This window comes from Hyla sarda, chromosome 2, assembly GCF_029499605.1.
Source record: "Hyla sarda isolate aHylSar1 chromosome 2, aHylSar1.hap1, whole genome shotgun sequence".
Classification (NCBI taxonomy): Eukaryota; Metazoa; Chordata; class Amphibia; order Anura; family Hylidae; genus Hyla; species Hyla sarda.
Window position 1 is genome coordinate 37934915 of NC_079190.1, and position 27698 is coordinate 37962612.

General features: G+C 42.6%; 1 protein-coding gene across 2 annotated transcripts in view; it reads right to left on the bottom strand.

Moving 5' to 3' along the window:
* ANGPTL5 (angiopoietin like 5) overlaps positions 1-26591 on the bottom strand; it is a 43842-nt gene extending 17251 nt beyond the window's left edge. Inside the window, exons 1-4 of one of the 2 annotated variants that reach the window (XM_056560328.1) lie at positions 24532-24632; positions 10239-10410; positions 8177-8280; positions 4457-4550 (exon numbers count right to left, since the gene is read on the bottom strand). In XM_056560328.1, the coding sequence (XP_056416303.1) occupies positions 4457-4550; positions 8177-8280; positions 10239-10383 (343 nt within the window). In that variant the 5' untranslated portion in view covers positions 10384-10410; positions 24532-24632. Of the gene's footprint in view, positions 1-4456; positions 4551-8176; positions 8281-10238; positions 10411-24531; positions 24633-26307 lie in introns of those variants that run through there. The other variant, XM_056560326.1, reaches the window with a different exon arrangement.
* Positions 26592-27698: the final 1107 nt, after the last annotated feature.

The window sequence follows — 27698 nt, forward strand, 5'->3', positions numbered from 1 at the left end:
TGGACAGCAGAGGTCAGCAGAGAGCACTGTGGTCGTGACATAAGAGAAATCCAAAAAAGTAAAACATTTCCTCTGTAGTATACAGCCCCTAAAAAGTACTGGAAGGATTAAGATTTTTTAATTGAAGTAATTTACAAATCTTTTTAACTTTCTGGCACCAGTTGATAAAAAAAAAAAAGGTTTCCACGGGAGTGCCCCTTTAAATCCATCAAGTCACACAATGTCCAAACAATGATCATAATTTATTAAATAATGACAATTTATTGAATACTGCTTTGAATGTTTAGAATTTAGGTCTTCCCTGTAAGTCTACTGTGTCATTTAAAGAGAACACTAGCTGGCCATCCTAAAGGTGGGATCATCAAACAGAAGAACTGACCTCTCTGGGAGCAACATGAAGATCAACAGGATGTCTCCTTCTACAGTATATTATGTCTGTAACCAGTACTTTTTAGTAGACCATTTTGTACTAAATTCTAAGATAGTACAGAATTTCTAAAAATCCTCATCAAAAAACGGTCAAAACTAAGTATAAAGTTTTAAAGGGTACCTCTCATCAAATAAACTTTTGATATATTTTAGATTAATGTATGCAGAATAACTTTACAATTGCATGTTATTAAAAAATATGCTTCTTTCTATTTAATTTTCCACTTTGAAGAAATGACCACTAGGGGTCTCCCTACCAGTCCTAGCAGCAAGCATTTCAGACTCATGCTGGAGTCCTAAACACTACGAGCTGCCAGTCTGCTTTGCTCACAAAGGAGAACACTCAGAGCTGCCAACCTGCTTTGTTCACAGCCTGTTTGGCTGTGAACAAAGCAGGCTGGCAGCTCTGAGTGTTTAGGACTCCAGCATGAGTCAGAAATGCTTGCTGACAGGACTGATCGGGAAAAATACAATAGAAAGAAGCATATTTTTCATTAACATGCTATTGGAAAGTTATTCAACATTCATTAATCTAAAACATATCAAAAGTTTTTTTTGATGAGAGGTACCCTTTAAACCACTCTGCCACCCTCTAAAGTATTACAGTACATTCACATTATCATCCATATGCAGGGGCCCTCTACTTCTATCTCATCCACATGCAGGGACCCTCTTCTTCTATCTCATCCACATGGAGAGACCCTCTACTTTTATCTCATCCATGTGCAGGGGCCCTCTACTTCTATCTCATCCACATGCAGGGACCCTCTTCTTCTATCTCATCCACATGGAGAGACCCTCTACTTTTATCTCATCCATGTGCAGGGGCCCTCTACTTTTATCTCATCCATGTGCAGGGGCCCTCTACTTTTATCTCATCCATGTGCAGGGGCCCTCTACTTTTAACTCATCCATGTGCAGGGGCCCTCTACTTTTATCTCATCCATGTGCAGGGGCCCTCTACTTTTATCTCATCCATGTGCAGGGGCCCTCTACTTTTATCTCATCCATGTGCAGGGGCCCTCTACTTTTATCTCATCCATGTGCAGGGGCCCTCTACTTTTTATGCCATCCATATGCACTAATAAATATTGACTTCCTAAGACAGCTCTTTTTAATTGAATGTATTACATTATTTTTATTTTTTAACAACATTTTACAGATTAAAACCAGATAGTAAATATTCCTTTTTATCAAAACTTTTGATCAGTTGGGGTCTGAGTGTTCCGACTGCAACCGATTCCTAGAACTAGTTGGAAGAACAACGCACTAAGTGAGACAAACTTACAATGTAAGTCTATGGGATTGTCTCAGTCAAATGTGCTTTTCTCTGCATCATTCCAACAATTGGTTGGGGTCTGAACAACCCTCAGTTTTTCTCTTAGATCACTGTTTCCAAATCGTGGTCCTCAATTCCCCCAACAGGTCATGTTTTCAGGATTTCCTTAGCCTTTCACGGGTGATATTATTATGGTCAGTGCCTCAGGCATCACCACAATTATATCACCTGTGAAAGACGAAGGAAATCCTGAAAACATGACCTGTTGGGGGCATTGGAGGACCGCTCTTGGGAAACAGTGATCTAAACAGAGGGTTTCAGGGAGAAGTTCATCCTAGGACTTCAAAAATGAACCATTATGTACAGACTATTGGACAAGTCCATTAGATACGGTATGTCTGTGATCTCCCACTTCGAGTCATCTCCATAAGCAAGTGTCGGGAACTGTAGGGTATATAGAATGGAGCCTAGGTAGTACATCATAGGCTCTATGAAGGGAAACATAAAAAACACCCCTACATATAATTAAAAAACAGTGAATCCAATGCTTATGGGATAAACCCTAAAATACAATTTTAGATAATTTTGTTTGTACTATAATTCTTTCATATAAGCCTCTGCTTAAAATACAAAATACCAAATACTATCATAGGACTTGATGATTTAGTGTTTAGGCTTGATTTACATTTCTAAGGCTCTGTTCACATACGTTTGGGTCTTCCATTTAAGAGGTAATCCAGTTTAGTATTATTGGTCAACACAGCTCCAGGTATGTGGAGAGCCGAGCACCAGGAGATCATAGGGGTCACAGCAGTTGGAGCCCCTGAGATCCTACACTTTTCCCCTTTTCTATGGATAGGGGATACATTTCACTAAACTGGACTACTCCTTTAACCATTTTAATCAGTATTGTGTTGCAAGCATTGTTCATTGAAGTATGCTGAGTATCACCAGACTTACAACGCATATGGTACATCACCCTGACCTCTGCCATGAACTCATATAACCAGAGTTTGATACAAATAATACACAGCTCAAAAAAATAAAGGGAACACTAAGATAACACATCCTAGATCTAAATGAATGAACTAATCGTATGAAATACTTTCGTTTTTACAAAGTTGAATGTGCTGACAACAAAATCAAACAAAAATTTTAATGGAAATCTAATTTATCAACCCATGGAGGTCTGGATATGGAGTCACACTCAAAATCAAAGTGGAAAACCACACTACAGGCTGATTCAACTTTATGTAATGTCCTTAAAACAAGTCAAAATGAGGCTCAGTCGTGTGTGTGGCCTCCATGTGCCCGTATGACCTCCCTACAATGCCTGGGCATGCTCCTGATGAGGTGGCGGATGGTCTCCTGAGGGATGTCCTCCCAGACCAGGACTAAAGCCAACTCCTGGACAGTCTGTGGTGCAACGTGGCGTTGGTGGATGGAGCAAGACATGATGTTCCAGATGTGCTCAATCGGATTCAGGTCTGGGGAACGGGCGGCCAGTCCATAGCATCAATGACTTCCTCTTGCAGGAACTGCTGACACACTCCAGACATATGAGGTCTAGCATTGTCTTGCTGTAGGAGGAACCCATGGCCAACCGCACCAGCATATGGTCTCACAAGGGGTCTGAGGATCTCATCTCGGTACTGAATGGCAGTCAGGCTACCACTGGCAAGCACATGGAGAGCTTTGTGGCCCCCCAAAGAAATGCCACCCCACACCATTACTGACCCACCGCCAAACTGGTCATGCTGGAGGATGTTGCAGGCAGCAAAACGTTCTCCACGGCGTCTCCAGACTGTCACGTCTGTCACATGTGCTCAGTGTGAACCCGCTTACATCTGTGAAGAGCACAGGGCACCAGTGGCAAATTTGCCAATCTTGGTGTTCTCTGGCAAATGCCAAACATCCTGCACGGTGTTGGGCTGTAAGCGCAGCACCCACCTGTGGATGTTGGGCCCTCATACCACCCTCAAGGAGTCTGTTTCTGATCATTTGAGTGGACACATGCTCATTTGTGCTGGAGGTCATTTTGCAGTGCTCTGGCAGTGCTCCTCCTGCTCCTCCTTGCACAAATGCGGAGGTAGCAGTCCTGCTGCTGGGTTTGTGCCCTCCTATGGCCTCCTCCACGTCTCCTGATGTACTGGCCTGTCTCCTGGTAGCGCCACCATGCTCTGGACACAGCAAACCTTCTTGCCACCGCTCGCATTGATGTGCCATCCTGGATGAGCTGTACTACCTGAGCCACTTGTGTGGGTTGTAGACTCCGTCTCATGCTACCACTAGAGTGAAAGCACCGCCAGCATTAAAAAGTTACCAAATCATCAGCAAGGAAGCATAGGAACTAAGAAGTGGTCTGTGGTCACCACCTGCAGAACCACTCCTTTATTGGGGGTGTCTTGCTTATTGCCTATAATTTCCACCTGTTGTCTGTTCCATTTGCACAGCAGCATGTGAAATTGATTGTCAATCAGTGTTGCTTCCTGAGTGGACAGTGTGATTTCACAGACGTGTCATTGACTTGGAGTTACGTTGTGTTGTATAAGTGTTCCCTTTATTTTTTTGAGCAGTGTAGATATACACATTGGTCTACTACAGAGTAGTGGTAATCTAATGTGAAGCACCTTACAAATATTTGAGTCATCTTAACAATGGAAATACAATGCCCCCAGTATTATGTTACCATCATGTTGACATCCCTTATACTTATGCTCTAGCTTTCTATAAAACCAATATTCTTACCATGTGTCTGAAAGGGTCTATGAAGAAAAGAATCTGTGTTTTTTTTCAAGACTTCTGCATTCAAAAGAAGAACCTTATTGGTTAGTTCACTCACCTAAAGATAATAAAAGGAAAAGTACATTGCACAATGGTTTATGTTATATGTCAAGATTTGTGATTTGGCAATTGGCAGTACATATCGCTAGAAAAGGAAGCAGATTTTAGGAAACTGAACACGCCTATGAGACCTGACACTTTGTTCTTTTTTTATTGTTTATTTGATTCCTAAATGCAAAATGAAGTAACTTAATAGTCTTGATTAAAAATGCTGCTGCTGTAGAACTGTGCAATTCCTGTACATAGCCGGTTGTCCTGCTAATCTATCAGACATCAGACCGCACGCTGTTCCTGGCTCTGCCCTCCTCTTCCTTCTGTCAATGTTAAAGACTCCCTCAGGGAGGGCAGATCTCACCGGCTGTAGTGTATTAAGCGTTTAGATGGGAGGAAAGAACACAGCAGTCTGGAGGGGGAATCACACAGGTTGTGTACTAGGGTAGAGTGAGAGGAGAATGCCTATGGAAAACTCTGCATGGGAGGTTCACATACTTCTCATCATCAGTGTCTGTAGAAATGGGTAAGAAGAGATCCATCATGAGCTGCAGAAAGATAAATTAATCCAGGATATTTATATATCAGCAGCATCATTCTTTCCAACATGTATTTCTGGGAGGGAGATGTCCAGGGCCATATGTACAGCTTGTGATGCCCTAGGCACATGGACTGAATACACCTCATTGAAGTGATTTCATATGTGTTGGAATTTTTCATGCAGATGTCAGAAAAAAAACTGCAAAAAACATGTTATAAGTAGGTTTTGTTGCAGATTCACCATATGAAAACAATCACACAAAAATAAATAAAAAATCAGTTTAATTCTGTTTGTGAGCCGCATGGAGGAACTCTTGGCCGACTCGAGTGACCGCTCCGCTAGATACACATCGATATGGGGCCCATGGCTGCACTTCCTTAATTATCGGCTCTATAGAGAGGCCTAGAGAAACAGATTCCACCCCCCCCCCCCTTCTTACTTAGAGAGGCCTCTCCCCTGGAATTGTCTGTCGTGTCGCAGGACTATGAGGACACTCCGAGATTGGGGACCCTGGCAGCGACCGCGACTCCAACCTCAAGTAAGTGCTCCTACTGCGGACTTGAAGTATCCTCCTCACACCGGCCACAGCTATCCCCCTTCCCCCATTTTTATACTTACCTGTTCATTCCTACAGTTATTACCTGGTTTTCTTATTATTGATGCAATGTTGTGACTTGCTGTTCAGAATCATCTAACTAGCCGCGGCATCCCTATTTCGATGATAAATTGTTGTAGGAGCGATGGTGATGACTTAAGCTCCACGCTTTTATACTGCTATTGTTGCCTTCATAACCGTGGCTTGTTTATCTATGTTTTTCTTAATAAAGCATTGTTTGGATTAAAAAAATCAGTTTAATTTGCAATAGTTCCGACCCATAGGGAAATGTATAATTTTTATCCAGGCCACAGCAGCTACAGCAAAAGTATTTAAAAGTGCTGCCCTCTTCAACATTACTGCCCTAGGCACAGGCCCACAGATGCCTAAACGCAAATACAGCACATGTCAACATGAGAAATGTTTGAAACTAGGAGCTGGTTGTAAACTGAATATTAGAGGAATCTAAAAATGAAGATTGCAGCCTGTTTGTGTTTGGTACTCTGCCACTCTAAATTTCAGCTGCTATATCATCCTGATACTTGTTTTCTTACTACTTTGCATGCCTGCCATTTTATATGATAATGGTTCCCTGTTTGTCAGTGTGTTGTAACCCTTGGTATCCTGACCTGTTTCCCTGACCTCCATACAGTTCTGTTTATTATTTTGACTTGTGTTGCTCCTGAACTCGAATCCAGGGACCAGCACTCAGTTGTGGATCCGCTATATAGGGCAGATACGCAAGGCAGGTATTGGGGTCCGCACTATACCCTGCCCTATGTGACATTTACTGTATGTCAAAATATAACCAACGACAACATCTGCATGGAGCTCATATGTTCTCCCTGTTTTGTGTTAGTTTCCTCTCAGACTCCAGAACATACTGATAGGTGAATTTGGTTTGTGAGCCCCAATGGAGACAGGGACTGATTTAAGTGTAGACAAGCTCTGTACAACACTGTGGAATATGTTGGTGTCATATAAATAAAGAAATAATTAGTATTATTGTTACGCCTCCCCGGAGCGCTCGCAGCGTTCTCTTATTCACAGCGCCCCGGTCAGACCTGCTGACCGGGTGCGCTGCGATATTGCTCCCAGCCGGGATGCGATTCGCGATGCGGGATGCGCCTGCTCGCCATGCGCATCTCGGCTCCCATACCTGACCCGTTCCCCATCTGTGTTGTCCCGGCGCGCGCGGCCCTGCTCCTTAGGGCACGCGCGCGCCGGGTCTCTGCGATTTAAAGGGCCACTGCACCACTGATTGGCGCAGCAGGCCTAATCAGTATCTTCACCTGTGCACTCCCTACTTATACCTCACTTCCCCTGCACTCCCTCGCCGGATCTTGTTGCCATTGTGCCAGTGAAAGCGTTTCCTTGTGTGTTCCTAGCCTGTGTTCCAGACCTCCTGCCGTTGCCCCTTACTACAATCCTTGCTGCCTGCCCTGACCTTCTGCTACGTCCGACCTTGCTCTTGTCTACTCCCTTGTACCGCGCTTATCTCAGCAGTCAGAGAGGTTGAGCCATTGCCGGTGGATACGACCTGGTTGCTACCGCCGCTGCAAGACCATCCCGCTTTGCAGCGGGCTCTGGTGAATACCAGTAGCAACTTAGAACCGGTCCACCAACACGGTCCACGCCAATCCCTCTCTGGCACAGAGGATCCACCTCCAGCCAGCCGAATCGTGACAATTATTCACATAGAATATCAGATATTCATATCCGTTTGTTAAAATGGCCAACCAAAAAAAAAATTGGTTATATAAGTTGGACCCTCAGTGATCACCTACAGGGTTATCTAGTAACAAGTGTTTAATTTCCATTCTGTGCCACCATAGGGATAATTAAGCATTGCATGATACCTATTAAAATTCATGCCATAGTTCTGAAAACTCTCAGGCAATTTATTACAACAGGTATTCCGGTTTTATACATCTTATGCCCTATCCAAAGGATAGGGGATAAGATGTATGATTGCAGGGGTCCCGCCGCTGGGAACCCCTGCGATTTCGGTGCAGCCCCCGGCATTCTGTGCCGGGCGCTGCCTCCGAGGCGGGAATGTGATGTCACGACCACACCCCCTAGTGACTTCATGCCACGCCCCTCCATTCATGTCTATGGGAGTTGGCTTGATGGCTGTCACACCCCCTCCCATAGACATAAATGGAGGGGACATCAGGTTTTGAAGGCAGTGCCCGGCACAGAATGCCAGGGGCAGTACCGAGATCGCAGGGTCGCAGCAGCGGGACCCCTACGATCATTCATCTTATCCTTTGGATAGGGTATAAGATGTACAAAACCGGAATACCCCTTTAATGTTGTAATAAATTGAGCGTTTTCAGAACTATGGCTGTAGTATGTAGTGTTTGTGACCCCCAACATAAGCAAAAGTTCACTTGTTTGGAGAAGGAAAGGGTGGGGTGGGGACATCCATTGAATAAGACACTTTACAAATATAGAAACTGCAATACAGAAGTTATGAGACAGAAGTATTTTGCACCTGATTTGAGAGAAAATCCAGAGATTTTTGGTGTTCCTCCATCATGTTCTTCAACATCTTCTTTGTGCTTCTTGCATAAGAAATAAGAGAGTTTTGCAGATTCTCTGAAGTGGAATAATAGTCAATTACATGGGTTTTGCTAACATTATAGCTGTGATTTACACGAGTATTCTTAAGTATAAAACATATACGTAGTTACGGGAGCATATTGCAAGAAAGACAGCACATAACTGCCCTAAATATATGGTATCATGAAAGGGAATAGTATATGCAGGGTCAGGCTGGATTTCCTTGAGTCCACAGCAGAAGATATAACCGGGTGCCCACCATGCAGCTATATAGAACCGGTGCAAACCTTATAATAATTGCATTATAAACTCTACTGGACCTTATGGGTCCAACTGTGGCCTGGGGCCATTTTTACATCAGGGCCTGATAGAATAGCTAGGCTTTCCATTAGTTTGCTGCCCTAGTTCAGCATCTACATAGTCTGACCAAGGTAAACATACGTGTATGCTCCCACTGTATTTAGCACCCAGAGCAAATGCTCCACCAGCCCTTCTTTTTTTACAGCCTTGTGGTCCGGGTCTGGTACCCCTGTCCAATAGTGAGCCAGTCCTATTCTGTGAATAAAGTATATGACTACTTAAAGTGGTACTCCGGTAGAAAACAATTGTTTTCATATCAACTGGCTTGAGAAAGTTAAACAGATTTGCAAATTACTTCTTTAAAAAAATGTTAATCCTTCCAGTACTTATCAGCTGCTGTATGCTCCAGAGGAAGTTGTGAAGTTCTTTTCAGTCTGACCACAAAGCTCTCTGCTGAAACCTCTGTCCATGTCAGGACCTGTCCAGATTAGAAGCAAATCTCCATAGCAAACCTCTCCTGCTCTGGACAGATCCTGACATGGACAGAGGTGTCAACAGAGAGGACTGTGTTCAGACAGAAAATAACAACTTAACATCTTCTGGAGCATACAGCAGTTGATAAGTACTGGAAGGATTAAGATTTTTTTAAATAAAAGTAATTTACACATCTGTTTAACTTTCTGGTACCAGTTGATTTGAAAACAATTGTTTTCCACCGGAGTTCCCCCTTTAAAGTGTAGCTGTCAGATCCCACACAAAAAAAGAGCTAATGTTACTCAGTACCTAATCATGTCCATATACATCACATTTTTATGTCTCTATTACCTATATTTATTATAAAAATACCTCTTTTTATTAGCTCACAGTGTTAGAAATTCTCTCAGGGGAAGGGGCGTGTCCCTCCCTTGTGGTGGTGGAAGGTGATTGGTGTGTAATGGAAGGGGGCCTGTCCCTCTTGTGGTGATGGGAGGTGATTGGTGTGTCTGCTCAGCCAACCTTGTCCATGAATCATCTTTTGTCCATGACTCATGGACAAGCTGATGCTGCTTCAGGACTGGTTAATGTCCCCCTAGTCCCCCCTAGGGTCCCCTAGTGGTGGGATTTTCAGGAGCCGTTTTCTTTCTTAAATATTCACAATCATTTAAACAATCATATTACAAGTGGTCTGTCATTTACATCAGTAAGAACATATAAAAAGTTTTTGGATCTGACAGTGCCCATTTAAGCAAAAAGCAAAGGTCACTATGACAGCAAAAGTCATCATGACCATGGTTAAAAGGCAGAATTCACTAAGTAGGTATCAGGAGAACCATAAGTCGACCATAATAAAGCACAAAGAGGAGACCGATATAATAAAATACAGGGAGGATCCAAAAACATAAACAGAGCAGAGAATTATTGGTCCAGGCAGACAATCAGGATGAATGACAAAAGAGGGTGCCAAGTCAGACTTGGAGTCCAAATTGTTTGGATATTATGTAATGGGCAGACGTGATGGAATAACTGAAGAGGAGAAATGGAAGCTGAACAATAATCGGCCCTTGTATTCTGTTCTGTCATCAAGTCATTTGATTGATAGGCAAATAGTTTCCTGAAGTAGCAACATAAGGCAGAATACCGTATATTCCTCCTGATATAAGAACGGTCGGCCCTTTGTATATCCTTCAGACATATCAAGTGATACATGTACTTACTGCACAAGCTGAATTTCTGCTCCCGTACTAGTAAAGACATTTCTCTGCATGTCTGAAAACATTTGTCGTGACTCGTCGCAGCGCTTGTTGCGGATTTGCTCTTCTTTTTTATTGTTGAGGTTACATTTTTGAGAGTCTCCCCCATGCTGGGCGATACCGACCTGACATTACCCTGCAATGTTAAAATAGGATTTAGACAAGAGGCTCTATATACAAAAATACACAGGATTAAAGGGGTACTCTGGTGGAAAACAATTTTTTTTTCATATCAACTGGCTCCAGAAAGTTAAACAGATTTGTAAATTAATTAAAAAAAAAAAAAAAGGAAAACAAAAACAGAGAAAAAAAAGAAAAAAATAAGAAGAAAAAATAAGAAAAAAAGAATTGTGCAGCTCACAAAAAATTAGTCGAGGTATATATGTGGTATAGTACTTACACCAAAAAAAGTACAGTATAAATTGTAAAAGAAGAGAAAAAAAGGAACCATCACCTCAAGACTAATACCAGAAAAACTGATACATGATGAATTTATACAGAATATATGCATATATTCTGTATAAATTCATCATGTATCAGTTTTTCTGGTATTAGTCTTGAGGTGATGGTTCCTTTTTTTCTCAGATTTGTAAATTAGCAAACAAAGAAAGGGGTTGTCCAGCGAGGAATAGTGCCAAAATCTTCTTTATTGTATAAAAGCTAGCAAACAGGAAAAAGTAACGCGTTTCGGGTGTCACTCTGCACCCTTAGTCGTACGACTAAGGGTGTACGACTAAGGGTACAGATGGAAACCTGAAACGCGTAACTTTTTCCTGTTTGCTGGCTTTTATACAATAAAGAAGATTTTGGTACTATTCCTCACTGGACAACTCCTTTCTTTGTTTTCTATATTGCATTGTGCGCCTGTCACAGCACTGTCCGAGCGAAGGGCGAATTTACAGTCAGCTGGATATTCTCTACTACTCCTCAGATTTGTAAATTACTTCAAATAAAAAATCTGAAGCCTTCCAGTACTTATCAGCGGCTGTATGCTCCAGAGGACGTTGTGTAGTTCTTTCCTGTCTGACCACAGTGCTCTCTGCTGCCACCTCTGTTTGTGTCAGGAACTGTCCGGAGCAGGAGAGGTTTTCTATGGGGATTTGTTCCTGCTCTGGACAGTTCCTGATATGGACAGAGGTGTCAGCAGAAAGCACTGTGGTCAGACTGAAAAGACCAACTAAACTTCCTCTGTAGCATACAGCAGCTGATAAGTACTGGAAGGATTAAGATTTTTTTTAATAGAAGTAGTTTACAAATCTGTTTTTAACTTTCTGGAGCCAGTTGATAGTAAAAAAAAAAAAAATGTTTTCTACCGATGTTAATTCCCAGAAACCAGGGTGCCTCCGGCTGTTGCAAAACTACAGCTTCCAGCATGCCCGGACAGCCAACGGCTGTCCGGGCATGCTGGGAGTTGTAGTTTTGCAAGAGCTGGAGGAACTCTGGTTGGGAATCACTGCTTAGATGTAGAGCATTATACAAACACTGGCGCTAGATGACTTTAATCCCTTTTCGTTGTCTCTTGTTAATGCAATGGAACCCCTAAATCCATAAACAAATGAATAAACAGAAAGAAATATTTATAAACAGCACAAAACACAAGGTAAAAAAAAAAGAAAATACTCAACTCTCTCTTTCTCAGCAGGAAGGTTCAAACTGCATAAACACTTTACCAAGTACTCAAGAAACGACTGCCATATAGATAACAGAAGACCAAGATCCACCCGGCTCTGTATGTACCTCATGTGGCAGTGTCATCAAACAGGATAAATAGTGACAATATGGTGGCCCAGATATTTTACCTGCTTCCATTGTGAGGTATAGAGACTTGGATCCACCAAATACACGGAAAAAAAAGTCTTCTTTTATTTAACTTTGTTATGGATACTAGATCTATAGTGATAGAAGGTTCATCCAGGGATTTATTCTGATGCCATATTTGGAGTCGGGAAGGAATTTTTACCTCTAGTATGAGGGTTGATGGACTCTGCTTTTTTTTCAACCTTATGAACTATGTTACTATGTAACAGACATTACATTTGAGAGATATGTGAATAAGCTCACCAGGTCAGCATCCTATCCACAGCGCGGCATGTGTGTAGTATGAAGAGAAGGAATTGCCAGCGTGGAGTATGCAGAAAAATCCCATTTATTGTATAAAATCGGAAACACAGGTCAGGAAAACATGTTGACGCGTTTCAGGCGTGGACCGCCCTTAGTCATACACTCAAAATCAAGGATGTTTCACCTTATACACGGAGCAAATGATCCGGAAGAGGTGGAGCACACCTGTGATGGATCAATTAACCCCTGGCACAACAGATAATAGTGAATTCATAAACAAAAGAAAGAAAAAATAATATATATATATATATGTATATATATGTATATATATATATATATATATATATATATATGTATATATATATATATATATATATATATATATATATAGCTAAACGGGAGAGTTCTGGCTTGGCATTAATCCCGATTAGCTTTTTATATTCCGTAACTGGAGCTAAGCTGATACCAGGGAACATCGCCTGAAAAGGTGATGTAATGAGCTGATTTGCATATTCCGCTATATATTTATATATATATATATATATATATATATATATATATGTGTGTGTGTGTGTGTGTGTGCAAACATTTTATTCATATATGTTTACAGACATTACATTTGTAAACACAATAACAAGACAGCGTAAACACCGACGGGTTTCTGATGCCTTGACACCCTTAGTCATGGATTAGTCATGGAGACTTGTGACCCCATCAGCAAAAAGAGAACTTCTCTGCTGAACCTGTATGAGACTTCAGGGTGCGGTATGAAACCCATCTCTGATGAAGGATAACAGGTATTATCTGAAATGTGTTGGAGATGTTTTGGAATTTACAGAGACATCAAACAGCAATCGAGATTAAAATGCTGGCAAGAGAAAGAGCAGTTTAGATGCCACTGCCAGGAATGAACGCCCGCTAACCACTGCTATTGAGTCAGGTTCCTCATAAACAACGCTTTTCTGCAGTTTCTGCAGTTTTTTTTAACTCACCAGGGGAGATATTCAAAAACTACTATAATTTCTGTTACAGCGATATCAATCACCCCTTTTTTTCTCCTCACATTTTTAAAGGTCTCTTGTGCTGCTTTAAAGATATGAAAATATGTGAGAGCTTATTTTAGTGCCACTTTTGCTTTGTTTCACGTCACAATTTGGAGATTTGAGCGCCAAAAAAATTTTTTTTTGCTGCCATCTTTGCGCTAAAATTGCCCAGAGTTTGGCGCCAAATTTTCAATCACCAAATATTCCGGCAGAAGTATCTCACATTATATTCCATGATTACTAATGTTCATACAAGCGATAACTGTATAAATAAAACATGTCTAGGGGTTAAATGTGGATGCAAGTGCAGTAACCATGAAAAAGGAAAAAACATAAAACATTTTTTTCCCAATAATAATTATTAATTTTTCAATTGAATAATATTCAATTAATTGATTAAATAACACCCACCACCACCAGCACTCCCCCCCCCCCCCCCCCCCACAATAAAAAAAAAAAAAAAAAGAAAAGAAAACTACAAACATTTCTGTGATTTCTAACTAGCAAAGAGCTGGTGGGAAATTTTTGATTTAAAATGGACTTTCAACCCTTTGAAAATATCATGAAAAACATAAAAATTTACATAACCACACCCACTTTTGCAAAACTGGCGTGAATAGTGTAAACCTTGGATCATTCTCATGTAAAACAATTTTAATATCTGATGGAGACTTTTGTGCTCCAAAATTTTAGCGCGAAACCCAACATTTTTGACGTGAAGAGTTTTTAAAGTGACCACCAATTTGTTTATAAAAAAAAAAATCACATCAAAAACAAATTTTGTGTTTCCTTAATTGCAAAAGTCAATTTCTCATATTGATAAGCAAAGAGCATGAAAGAGATATTTAGCCCAAAATTTGATATAACTCATCCCAGAGAAAACAAGACCTCATACAGATACGTCAACATAAAAAGAAAAACTTACAACAATCAGACTTTGTAGATTTGAAAAAAAATAAAAAAATGATTTGGGTTTATAAAGCCAAAAGTGATGGGGTCCTCTAAGGGTTAAGCATACAGAGCCATACATTGTTCATATACAGAAGTTTGTGCAAACTAAACAGAAAATAAAGCCAGAAAACACCATCTCCCACGTTTTGGGACATTGAAAAAGTGAAAGAAAAAAAAAAAAAAAACCTGAACTCAATTGGCAGCAAAATGTAAAATCTTCACAACATGAAACACAACCCAGGGCTGGGAGCAGCTGTCAGAAGGTAGGTCACGCAAGGCTACTTCCAACATGTTCTCCCACAACATAAAACAAGCACATCTAAAAATGCCCTGAAACCGCAGAAAGACATTAAAAACGGTTGTCACTGCTCTACAACCAGCGCTGCGCATCACTGAACCGGATAATGTGTGATCTATAATGCTGGGATATGATACCAGGATGAGACCTACAGAGAGTTCTTGTCTGTGGTTGCCCACATCCTCTCCTCTTCATCCACCAATACCTCTTCCCTTCATCTATTTCAGTGTTTCCCAACCAGTGCGCCTCCAGCTGTTGCAAAACTACAACTCCCAGCATGCCCAGACAGCCTTCGGCTGTCTGGGCATGCTAGGAGTTGTAGTTTTGCAACAGCTGGAGGCGCACTGGTTGAGAAACACTGATTTATTTTATAACTTCCTTGGTTGAACTTGATGGACATGTATCTTTTTTAAATGGGCACTGTCAGATCCAGAAAAACTTTTTATGGTGTTACTGATGAAAAGTAAAGACCTTTTGTAATATGGTTATTTACAATTTTTTGAATATTTAATAAAGAAAACAGCTTCTGAAAATCTAACCACTAGGGGTCCCCATATCTACTGGGACACTAACCAGTCCTGCAGCAGCATCAGGCTTGTCCATGAGTCATGGACAAGAGATGACAGATGGACAAGGGTGCATGAGCAGACACACCAATCACCTCCCACCACCACAAGGGAGGGACACGCACCCCTACTAAACACCAATCACCTCCCACCACCACAAGGGAGGGACACGCACCTCTACTAAACACCAAACACCTCTCACCACCACAAGGGAGGGACACGCACCTCTACTAAACACCAAACACCTCCCACCACCACAAGGGAGGGGCATGCACCTCTACTAAACACCAATCACCTCCCACCACCACAAGGGAGGGACATGCCCCTCTACTACCCACCAATCACTTTCTACCACCACAAGGGAGGGACACGCCCCTTTACCACACAACAATCACTTCCCACCACCACAAGAGAGGGACACGTCACTCTACTACACACAAAACACCTCCCACCAACACAAGGGAGGGACACGCCCCTCTACTACCCACCAATCACCTCCTACCACCTCAAGGGAGGGACACACTCCTCTACCACACACCAATCACCTCCCACCACCACAAGGGAGGGACACGACCCCTTCCACCACACACCAATCCCCTCCCACCACCAAAGGGAGGGAAATGCCCCCTTCCCACCAGACACCAATCACCTCCCACCACCACAAGGGAGGGACACGCCCCCTTCCACCAAACACCAATCCCCTTCCACCACCAAAGGGAGGGAAATGCCCTCTTCCCACCACACACCAATCACCTCCCACCACCACAAGGGAGGGTAACACCCCCTTCCACCACACACCAATCACCTCCCACCACCAAAAGGAGGGACAGGCCCCCTTCCCCTGAGAGGATTTCTAACATTGTGAGCTAATGAAAAGATTTATTTTTATAACATATATAGGTGATAGAGTGCTTGATATACATGATCAGGATTAAGTACTGAGTAACATATTCATTGTTTTGTGTGTGTGTGTGTGTGTGTGTTTTGCTTTTTGTGGGATTTGACAGGTACGCTAAAAAGGGGCTCTCCATTGAAAACATTTTTTTTTAATCAACTGGTGCCAGAAAGTTAAACAGATTTGTAAATGACTTCTATTTAAAAATCTTAATCCTTCTAGTATCCAGAGGAAGTTCTTTTCTTTTTAAATTTCTTTTCTGTCTGACCACAGTGCTCTCTGCTGACACCTCTGTCTGCCTCAGGAACTGTCAAGAGCAGGATAGGTTTGCTATGGGGATTTGCTCCTACTCTGGACAGTTCCTGAGACAGTCAGAGGTATCAGCAGAAAGCACTGTGGTCAGACAGAAAGGAAATTTAAAAAGAAAATAACTTCCTGTGGAGCATACAGTATCTGATAAGTACTGGAAGGGTTAAGATTTTTTAATCGAAGTAATTTACAAATCCGTTTAACGTTCTGGCACCAGTTGATTTAAAAAAAAGAATTCACTGGAGTACCCCTTTAAGCCGTAAGGATATGACACCAAGTCGTCCATTATATACCATTGTAAGACCCACCGCAGACAACTGGAACCCAGGAGGTAGTAGCACCGTAATACCACGGTAGTCTGGAACAGAAGATGTAGTGGATCCGCTGGTCCTGTGTGGCAGATGATGCGGGCCGTGCCAGGAAGCGGGGTCTAAGGTGCCGCTGGTTTTCCCCAGAGCCCGGGGGATGGACTTGTTGTGGCAGGCGGCACCCAGGTCGCTACCCCTGGCACGACTCGACCCCACAGGCGGCTGAGGTGAAGCATGGCACAGAAGGAAAAAGACAGGACGTAGTCAGACTAGCAAGAGGTCTGGGTAGGCAGCAAAGGAGCGTAGTCAATAGGGTAGCAGAAGGTCAATAGGCAGGCGACTAAGGACACAGTCAGATCACGCAATGCAAGGTCTGGTACACGGCAAGGAAAACTAAAGACTGCTTTTTCTAAGGCACAAAGGCAAACAAAGATCTGGCAAGGGCAATAGGGAGGAGGTGGAACTTATAACAGAGGTGCAGGTGTTATAAGTTCCACCTGGTGTTAGGTGTAACTAATTACGGGCGCACTGGCCCTTTAAATTTCAAAGCTCAGGCATGCGCTCACCCTAGGAGGCAGGGGCATGCGTGCCGGAGCTGAGGAACAGAGACCGAAGGCAGAGGTGAGTAACGGGCTGGAACTTGCATGCAGGTGCGTCCTGCGATGTGAATCCCAGCCCAGGCGGCGGCAGACATTAACAGGGAAGTGCGCTCACGGTCGGTAAGACCAGCCAGAGCGCAGTGTCTAACAACTAAGACATGCATGAATGGGTGGAATTTAAATTGCAATGCTAAGATGTTTAAAATGTTATTGGGCCTTTTGGAGAATGAGCGATCTTGTCCGATCTATGTGGACTAGTGAACATGGTGACCATGTGGCTTAGGCCTGCATAGTGATATGTTGAATAAGAAGGGGTAAGGTTTCTCATTGAATTCTCCATTGGGAAAAAAATATGCAAAGTATCTCTCCTTCAGAAGGAAGACTTGCTCTCTTGTGCCACTGTGTAGGATTCTAGCTGGCTAGCAGTTTCTTAGACTGCCATGACACTAACTGCTAACCTCCTGCTCTCGAACAGGGTCATCACTGGACGAGTAGTAAGAGCCACTTTCAAATGTGTCTGCATCCTCGGGACACAGATACAGTTGATGACAACAGCGCAGGATCAAGTCAACAATGGGCATTTCCTGCTCCAAGCACTGTCCACCACACTGGGTCCTGAGGCCAACCTAGTATGTAGCAGGAGTCAACTGGAGCAAACAACCACTGAGGTGTGAGGTGCAGATAATACTAAGGTGTCTGATCTGAGGACTGGATGTTTTTTTTACTTCCCTGGTCTGAGGAGTTTGTGGTCTGTTTTTTTGGGGGGATTGAATTTAGAGATAAGAAGGCCTTGGGGGGAAAAAAAACTGAAAAATTGCGAAAAAAAAACATTTCCAGGTTTTTTCCCATAGCTTTTTTTTGTTATTTTTGTTTAATTTTTTTTATTTATTTATTTTTTGCTCGAAATAAAAAATTTAATTTAAAAAATAAAATAAAAATGGACTATGGAATATGTTCTTTTATAATGATAAATAATCTGTTTATAACATGGTATTAAAACTATATAACATTTAGATCTTCATGAAATCATCTTTACAAGTTCTCAAGTCTCACCTGAAGAGAAGCAAATCCTGGAATACAATTCAATACTGAGAATGCTCCATCTGGGCTCCATCTTGTTGGTATTACAGTAGGTGATGTTTCTGTTCTCTCACATCGGCCTTAAAGGGGTATTCCAGGAATTTATTTTATTTGACTGTGCTACAGGGGCTGTAAAGTTAGTGTAGTTCATAATATAGTGTCTGTACCTGTGTGTGATGGTTTTCTCACAATTCTTCTGTGATTTTTACTCCAATATTTCTTTTACCAGCATACAAAATGACTGTTGTCTCAGATTTTTCCCAGGTTGCAATGCGGCCGAGACCTGACTCACTAGTCAGCTGATGACAGGGAGCCTGTCTGCTTGGTGGGAGAGAGATCAATCTGCATCTAATGCAACCGCTGTAGGCACCCTGATTGAAAACCACAGGTCTTTTGAATGGATGCAGCTCATTTATGTTTCAATGGGTGGGGTGGCTGATATGTGGGAGGGAGGAAAATGGAATTATGGGATTTGTAGGCAAAGAAGAAAACTCAAAACTGGAAATACCAGTTCACAAAACACTAGCCACAGTGTTATGGTAAACTCCCAACATAGCCATTTAGCCCCAAGACAAGCGCAGATCCTTCCTAAGCAAGTCCATTACTGTTTGCCAGGTACGTACTAAAATCACCTCATGGTGGATAACCCCTTTAATTGCCATTTATCTTTGTGATTTTTAATGTTCTCTCCCATCACAGATAATGTTTTCTCCATCACAGAAAATGTCATCTCCCCCATCACAGATAATGTTCTCGCCCCCATCTCAGGTAATGTTCTCCACATCACAGATAACATTCTCCACATCACAGATAATGTTCTCCTGCATCACATATAATGTTCCTGCCATCACAGATAATGTGCTCTCCCATCATAATGTTTTCCCCATCACAGATAATGTTCTCTTTCCCATCACAGATTATGTTCTCTACTCTGTCACAGATAATGTTCTCCCATCACAGATAACTTTCTCCGCCATTAAAGATAATGTTCTCCCCATCACAGATAACATTCTCCACATCCCAGATAGTGTTCTCCTGCATCACATATAATGTTCCCGCCATCACAGATAATGTTTTCTCCCCATCACAGATAATGTTCTACGTCATTACAGATAATGTTCTCTTCCCCATAACAGATAATGTTCTCCCCATCACAGATGTTCTCTCCCCCCACCACAGATAATGCTCTCTGCCATTAGTGATAATGTTTTCCCCCATCACTGATAATGTTCTCCCCCCATCACAGATAATGTTCTCTCCCTCATCACACATAATGTTCACCCCCACCACAGATTGGCTAGGTTTCCACACAGGTTTTTTTCTGATATTTTTTGGGGGAAAACTGCCACTGTGTAATGTTCTCCCTATCAAAGATAATGTTCTCCTCATCAAAGATAATGTTCTCCCCCATCAAAGATAATGTTCTCCCCCCATCAAAGATAATGTTCTCGCCTATCACAGATAATGTTCTCCCCATCAAAGATAATGTTCTCCTCATCAAATATAATGTTCTCCCCCATCAAAGATAACATTCTCCCCATCACAGATAATGTTCTCCCCTATCACAGATAATGTTCTCCCCATCAAAGATAATGTTTGCCTATTTCTTTGCTGACAAGTTCATTATTTGTTTTCTTCCTCTCAATAAATGGTGAGACCAACATTGAGCATAGAAATGATTTTACATTTGTAAAACTACTTAAAGAAGAACATTTTTTGTACAATGCCTGGTTAATTTTTGTACAATGCCTGGTAAATAAAACAATAAACAGGACTCACCTGCCGCGGCTCCCTCGGTGTCCCAGTATCTCGCTCCGCTCTTCCATCGCCATCTTCTTCCTGGTCCGGCCGTGGTCAGCGCATCATGGAGCCGGTCAGCAAATTGCTGGCGGCAGGTTATTGTTTTATATGCAGATAGATTGGGCATTATATTAAAACATTTTGCCAGTGAGACTTCTTCTTTAACTGTGCATTTAAAAAAAAAATGTTCTCATGTGTTTTACCATGATAAGAGTTTTATGGGGTACAGCATTTGGTGGATATGTGCCATCTGTCATTTCTATCCAGGTCCTTAGATTGAGTTATTTTGGGAATATAGTTTTTGGGGCCATTAGGAAGCAATGTAAGTACAGTAATGAGGCAGCAGTATGCAGGGTAGGGTGGAAATGTTGAAGGACAGAGGTTTGTGCTTTTGTAGAGGGTGGGGATGGGCTGCAAGAAGGAGCAATGTCATCAAAGTCATCAGAAGTCAAGAGAAGTGAATGGCTCGGAGAAGACCCCCATGTAAGTCACTGGATGTGAAAGCACTTACAGTCTGCAGTGAGCCTGTATAGAGATGTTAATATTGCACACTGCCATATTTGCATAACTCCACCTTCAATTTCCATAACCACGCCCACAAATATCACTACTTCTGCAGCCCTTTTTTGGGGGGGGGATAATAACAATCCTGAAGTCACCGTACAGTGAGAATCATAGTGACAATGTGACTTATTATTCCCTGTAGACATTACAGAATCCCATCTGTCTTTTTTTATCCATCGATGTACCAGACGTAGACACGACTCCTAATAGACGAGTATTATGTCCTCATTCCAACTTGTTGCTTCAAGCATCAGAATGTTCCAGCTCCGGAGTTGATGGATTTAGCAGGCAGTTAGCAGTCCAGGGCGGCTGCCATCACACAGCTACTTGTCTACTTCATATGTCCTTGGTTTCCATGGTTTTAGGGCACCAGTATAAAAGTGTCATCGTATAAAGAGTTGTATGTACTTCCTCCCCTAACGGGACACTAAAGTTTTATAATATGATCCAGCTTCCATCGTATACACTGCACATTGATTAAAGGGGGTTTTCTTTTAAAACAGGGGTTGGAAACCTTTTTTGTTGCCAATGGCCATTTGGATATTTATATGTTTATTTCTGGACCATACACAAGGTAAAAATTATCCCTTGTAAGTAGTTACCCCCCCCCCCCCCCCCTGTATGCAGGACCCCTGTAGGCAGTTTGCTCCTTGTATGTAAGATCCACCTGTAGGTAAGACCACCCCTTCCCCCGATGGTAGCTTGCCCTCTGTAGGTAGTTTGCCCCTGTATATAAGATCCACCTGTAGGTAGGACCTCCCCCTTCCCCCGATGGTAGCTTGCCCTCTGTAGGTAGTTTGTCCCTGTATATAAGATCCACCTGTAGGTAGGACCTCCCCCTTCCCCCGATGGTAGCTTGCCCTCTGTAGGTAGTTTGCCCCTGTATATAAGATCCACCTGTAGGTAGGACCTCCCCCTTCCCCCAATGGTAGCTTGCCCTCTGTAGGTAGTTTGCCCCTATATATAAGATCCACCTGTAGGTAAGACCTCCCCTTCCCCCGATGGTAGCTTGCCCTCTGTAGGTAGTTTGCCCCTGTATATAAGATCCACCTGTAGGTAGGACCTCCCCCTTCCCCCAATGGTAGCTTGCCCTCTGTAGGTAGTTTGCCCCTGTATATAAGATCCACCTGTAGGTAAGACCTCCCCCTTCCCCCGATGGTAGCTTGCCCTCTGTAGGTAGTTTGCCCCTGTATATAAGATCCACCTGTAGGTAAGACCTCCCCCTTCCCCCGATGGTAGCTTGCCCTCTGTAGGTAGAACATACTCACCCTCACAGCTCCCATGCACTCACCGCCACCTTCTCCTGCTTCTAGACCTCAGCCAGCTTCCTTCTGTAGCCACTAGAGGTCGGGAGTGTCTCTACCTTCAGGACACACACACGATGATGTCACTCATTGTGCATGTCCCGGAAAAAGAGACATTTCCAACCTCTATTGGCCGCAGGCATGACGCTGCCTGTGGTCTAGAACCCCAGTTGGAAACCATTGATCCACTGCTATGGTGGGCCAGACCAAATGTCGGGGCGCGCACGTTTCCCATTCATTTTAGAAAATTCCTTTCAGTTAGAAGGATCCCCTGCCAATAAGTCAATCATAGACTCTTCTGTGGCTATACTCAGCGAACTAACATTTAATAATATAAAAACACTTATTTGGTGTACAGACTACTGAAAGCAATACAGCAATTTACATACCACTTTTATACCTTTATAGCAATTTGCCTAATATAACATTTCTCGTGCACAGGCCCTGCTCTGCCTGTAGACAAAATAGGCAGCCGCCTAGAATGCCCTCTTTATGTGGGTGCCATTCTGCCTGCTGCAATAAAGTTACCCAGCATCCGAAGTACCTGGCCATCAAGCAAAACCATGACCCCCCCTGTACAATAAGACTAGGTTCACACTACGGAATTTCCGCCTACAATTCCGCTTTGAAATTGCAGGCAGAAATTCCACTTACTAAAATGTCTAGTGTAGTGAATGGGTTTCCGCTCACAAATTCACACTTCGGAAATTGTGAAGCGGAATTTGTGAACGGAAAATGCGCTTGAAAATTTCTGCCTGAAGAAAGGCATTGCTCATTCTTCAGGCAGAAATACTCGCGGAACACATTGCAGTCTATTGGAGACTACAGTGCCTGCGCAGTCCTAGCATCGACTGATTCAGTCGGCGCTGGCCGCACTCGGAATCTACGGGCGGAAATTTTCTGCCCACAGATTCCGCAGTGCAAACCTAGCCTAATAATCAGCATTTGTCAGCCTGCTAGAGGAGCGCAGCACCACCTCTATGGCAGACAGGGGCGATTACTAAGGTCAGGTCACTCCTGGTTTTGGTTAAAGGGGTACTCTGGTGGAAAACGTTATTTTTTTTTTTTTTTTTTTTAAATCAACTGGTGCCAGAAAGCTAAACAGATTTGTAAATTACTGCTATTAAAAAAATCTTAATCCTTCCATTACTTATTAGCTGCTGAATATTACAGAGGAAATTCTTTACTTTTTGGAACACAGTGCTCTCTGCTGACATCATGACCACAGTGCTCTCTGCTGACATCTCTGTCCATTTTAGGAACTGTCCGGAGCAGCATATGTTTGCTATGGGGATTTTCTTCTACTCTGGACAGTTCTTAAAATGGACAGAGATGTCAGCAGAGAGCACTGTGCTCGTGATGTCAGCAGAGAGCTTTGTGTTCCAATAAGAAAATCATTTCCTCTGTAGTATTCAGCAGCTAATATGTACTGAAAGGATTAAGATTTTTTAATAAAAGTAATTAACAAATCTGTTTAACTTTCTGGCACCAGTTGATTTAAAAAAAAAAAAAAGTTTTTCACCGGAGTACCCCATAGGGACCTATAACACTGCACACACTGATCTTCTATGTTGATCACTGGTTTCTCATAAGAAACCAGTGATCAACGATTCTGCCGCATGACTGCTCATGCCTGGATCTCAGGCACTGAGCAGTCATTCGGCGATCGGACAGCGAGGAGGCAGGAAGGGGCCCTCCCGCTGTCCTGTCAGCTGTTCGGGATGCCGCGATTAGCCGCGGCTATCCCGAACAGCCCGACTGAGCTAGTCGGGAACTTTCACTTTCACTTTTAGCCGCGCGGCTCAGCTCTGAGCGCGCGGCTAAAGGGTTAATAGCGCGCGGCGCCGCGATCGGCGATGCGCGCTATTAGAGGCGGGTCCCGGCTTCACTATGACGCCGGGCCCGCCGTGATATGACGCGGGGTTACTGTGTAACCCCGCGTTATATCAGAAGAGCAGGACCAAGGATGTACCGGTACGTCCTTGGTCCTTAAGGGGTTAAGTCCTGAGCAAAATCCTTACCGAAATACTATGTGTGAACATGGCATAAGGTTACATTTACTTGTAGTATTTTGGTCAGTATTTTAAACTAAAACCAAGAGTGGAAACAACACAGAGAAAAACTATAATAGAAAGATTTGCACCTTTTAGTGGGTATGGCTATAAAAAAAATTAGCCAAAATACTACGAGTGAACCCAGCCTTAAAGTGAACAAGCACTAAAAAGGACCAGACAGTCATATACATAACCACAATATCGAGATAGAAATAACTATGAAATGTCAACATAATAATGATAATGATAATAATAATGATAATGATAATAATAATGATAATAATAATGATAATAAAGCCATAAAGGGCACTTAATAATACTGCCATACGCTACCAAGGGCTATGTTTACACTTAGTATTTTGGTCAGTATTTTTAACCAAAACTGAAACTGGCACAGAGAAAAATTATAATGGAAAGATTTGCACCTTTTTCTCTGTCTTTTAGGGGGAGATTTATTAAAACTTGTGCAGAGGAAAAGTTGCCCAGTTGCCCATAGCAACCAATCAGATCTCTTCTTTCATTTTGCACAGGCCCTTTTAAAGATGAAAGAAGTGATCTGATTGGTTGCTAAGGGCAACTGGGCAACTTTTCCTCTGAACAGGTTTTGATAAATCTCTCCCTTAGACTCCTGGTTTTGGTTAAAAAAAACATACTGACCAAAATACCATGTGTGAACATAGCTAGGAGAACTTTTTTTTACATTTTTTTTTTTTTTAAATCAACTGGTGCCAGAAACTTAAACAAATTTGTAAATTACATCTATTAAAAAATCTTTATCCTTCCAGTACTTTTTAGCTGCTGTATACTACAGAGGAAATTCTTTTATTTTTTTATTTATTTTTTGTCTTGTCCACAGTGCTCTCTGCTGACACCTGTTGCCCGTGTCAGGAACTGTCCAGAGCAGGAGAAAATCCCCATAGCAAACCTATGCTACTCTGGACAGTTCCTGACACGGACAGAGGTGTCAACAGAGAGCGCTGTGGACAAGTCAAAAAAAAAAAGAAATTAAAAAAGAAAAGAATTTCCTCTGCAGCATACAGCTACTAAAAAGTACTGTAAGGGTAAAGATTTTTTTAATAGAAGTCATTTAACTTTCTGGCAACAGTTGATTTAAAAAAAAAATAAAAAAAGGTTTTCTACCGGAGTACCCCTAGCAATGCTCCGGTGGAGAATTTTCAAACCAAGCAATCAAGTATTAGGAACGAATAGTAAGATCAGTGTTTCCCAACCAGGGCGCCTCCAGCTGTTGCAAAACTACAACTCCCAGCATGCCCGGACAGCCAAAGGCTGTCCGGGCATGCTGGGAGTTGTAGTTTTGCCACAGTTGGATGCACCCTGGTAGGGGAACACTAAGTTAGGTCTTGCTGTAAGTCTGAGAAAAGTGGTGAGGGATCCATAGGTGGTGAAGACCCAAGGGCATTTGCCCCTTTTGCCTTCCACTGATTAGCACCGCCAGCCCTTCTGTACTGTAGCAAATAGCACTGCTGGGTGTCTGATCTAACTCCAACCTGGTTGGGGAACACTGAGTTAAGTCTTGCTATGAGTCTGAGGTGAGTGGTGTGGGGGTCCATAGGTGGTGAAGACCCAAGGGCATTTGCCCCTTTTGCCCTCCCCCGATTAGCACCACCAGCCCTTCTGTACTGTAGCAAATAACACTGCTGGGTGTCTGATCTCAGTGTTCCCCACCCTGGTTGGGGAACACCGAGTTAAGTCTTGCTATGAGTCTGAGGTAAGTGGTGTGGGGGTCCATAGGTGGTGAAGAACCAAGGGCATTTGCCCCTTTTGCCCTCCACTGATTAGCACCACCAGCCCTTCTGTACTGTAGCAAATAACATTGCTGGGTGTCTGATTTAACTCAGTGTTCCCCACCCTGGTTGAGGAACACCGAGTTAAGTCTTGCTATGAGTCTGAGGTAAGTGGTGTGGGGGTCCATAGGTGGTGAAGAACCAAGGGCATTTGCCCCTTTTGCCCTCCACTGATTAGCACCACCATCCCTTCTGCACTATAGCAAATCGCACTGTTGTAAGGAGTGAGCATATACTGACACTCTGAGACTTACTCCATCTTACAAACTTAAATGACTCGTACATCTTTATCAAGGACCCTCCATGAAGCCAGAGTACCCCTTTATGCTGAGTTCAATACTGAGCTTAAAGCGAATTATTTTTACCCCAGACGTACAGGACATCAGGTTGTCTTACCTTTGTGGAGGGGATGGAATATTCACTGCTCATTGTGCTTTCTCCTCTATGAAAAACAATGTGGCAGAAGATCAATGCAGCAGCATAGAGGCGCATCATCTTTTTAATATGAAGAAATGCAAACACTTGAGAAACCTTCAGATTTCCTTCTGAGAACACAGCAGACCGCAGATGAAGGTTACTGGATAGAGAGCTGTACAAGCAACGCCAACTCTACCGCCTGGATCCAATCATGACAAGAAAAAAATAATAATAAAGTGTCTCATGAGCGGAGCCTACAGCTAACGGAGAATCGGAAAAGAATCCACTTGTTCTTAATTAGCGCAATTTATTCAATTACAGAACTGAACTGAAAATACTCCCTATAATAAAAAGAAAAAATTATTCGTGTCCTTGTTTCTTTTTCTCTTAAAAAATGATATTAAAGTTGTTTCATTATTATATCTGATTCTGGGAAAGATGGGTAAAGAGTCCTAATGGCTGCTATTATCTTGTCACCCAGCTTTTTCCCACTATTGAACTGTAAGGTCACGTTCACATGGTAGAATTTCCGTACCGGATTCCGCATTGGAATCCGGCACATTGATTATGCTGCAGCACACGGCGGAATTTCTGTGCCAGATGTTGCCGACACGGAAATTCCATTTTCTGCGTCCGCACAAAGAATGAACATGTTCATTCTTTGTGCGGAGTCCGCACGGAATGCATAGCATTCTATTATGGTGACTTGGGATGAGGGGTGAACAGGGGTGTTGCAGGGTAGTGTTGCTGGATATAGGATTAAACCTTAATTGTCGTGACGCCAGGGTGCAGGTTTCTTCAATGTATATATATATGTCCTAACGCCACCCATCCCAGGAACGATAGGGAGGAATAAAGGATTGTCCACAGCCGGAATTGTATTGAACTTGAAATAACTTTACTGCAGATTTTACAACAGTCTTTACAAGAGGATCAGAATTTAGGCTTCTCACAGGTTGGCTGGGATCTTGTAGGAATAAGCTTTTAATCCTTGCTTTACGCTGTTCCACTGAATTTAGGGGTATGTTTTAGGTTCAGTAGTCATGTAGGATTTTAGGATGGAGTTGTATAAACTCACGGTTCAGTATGCAGCTGAAATTGGTAGGCTTCAGGCCTAATTCGCTTGTAGAATTACACAGAGCTCCGCTCGCTGTCATATCCCGGAGGAAAGAGAGTGATCATTGGATACAGCGCCCTTATATCTGAAGGGGCAGGCTCAAAGCTTATTGGTTCCCCTAACCTGTCAGTCCTAGTACAAAGGATTGTGGATACAACACGTGACCTAGTCACATGACCCGAAGGTCCTTAACCTCCAATACAACACAAATATCATTGATCACGTGACCCAAGGTCCTGTACATTACTTACAC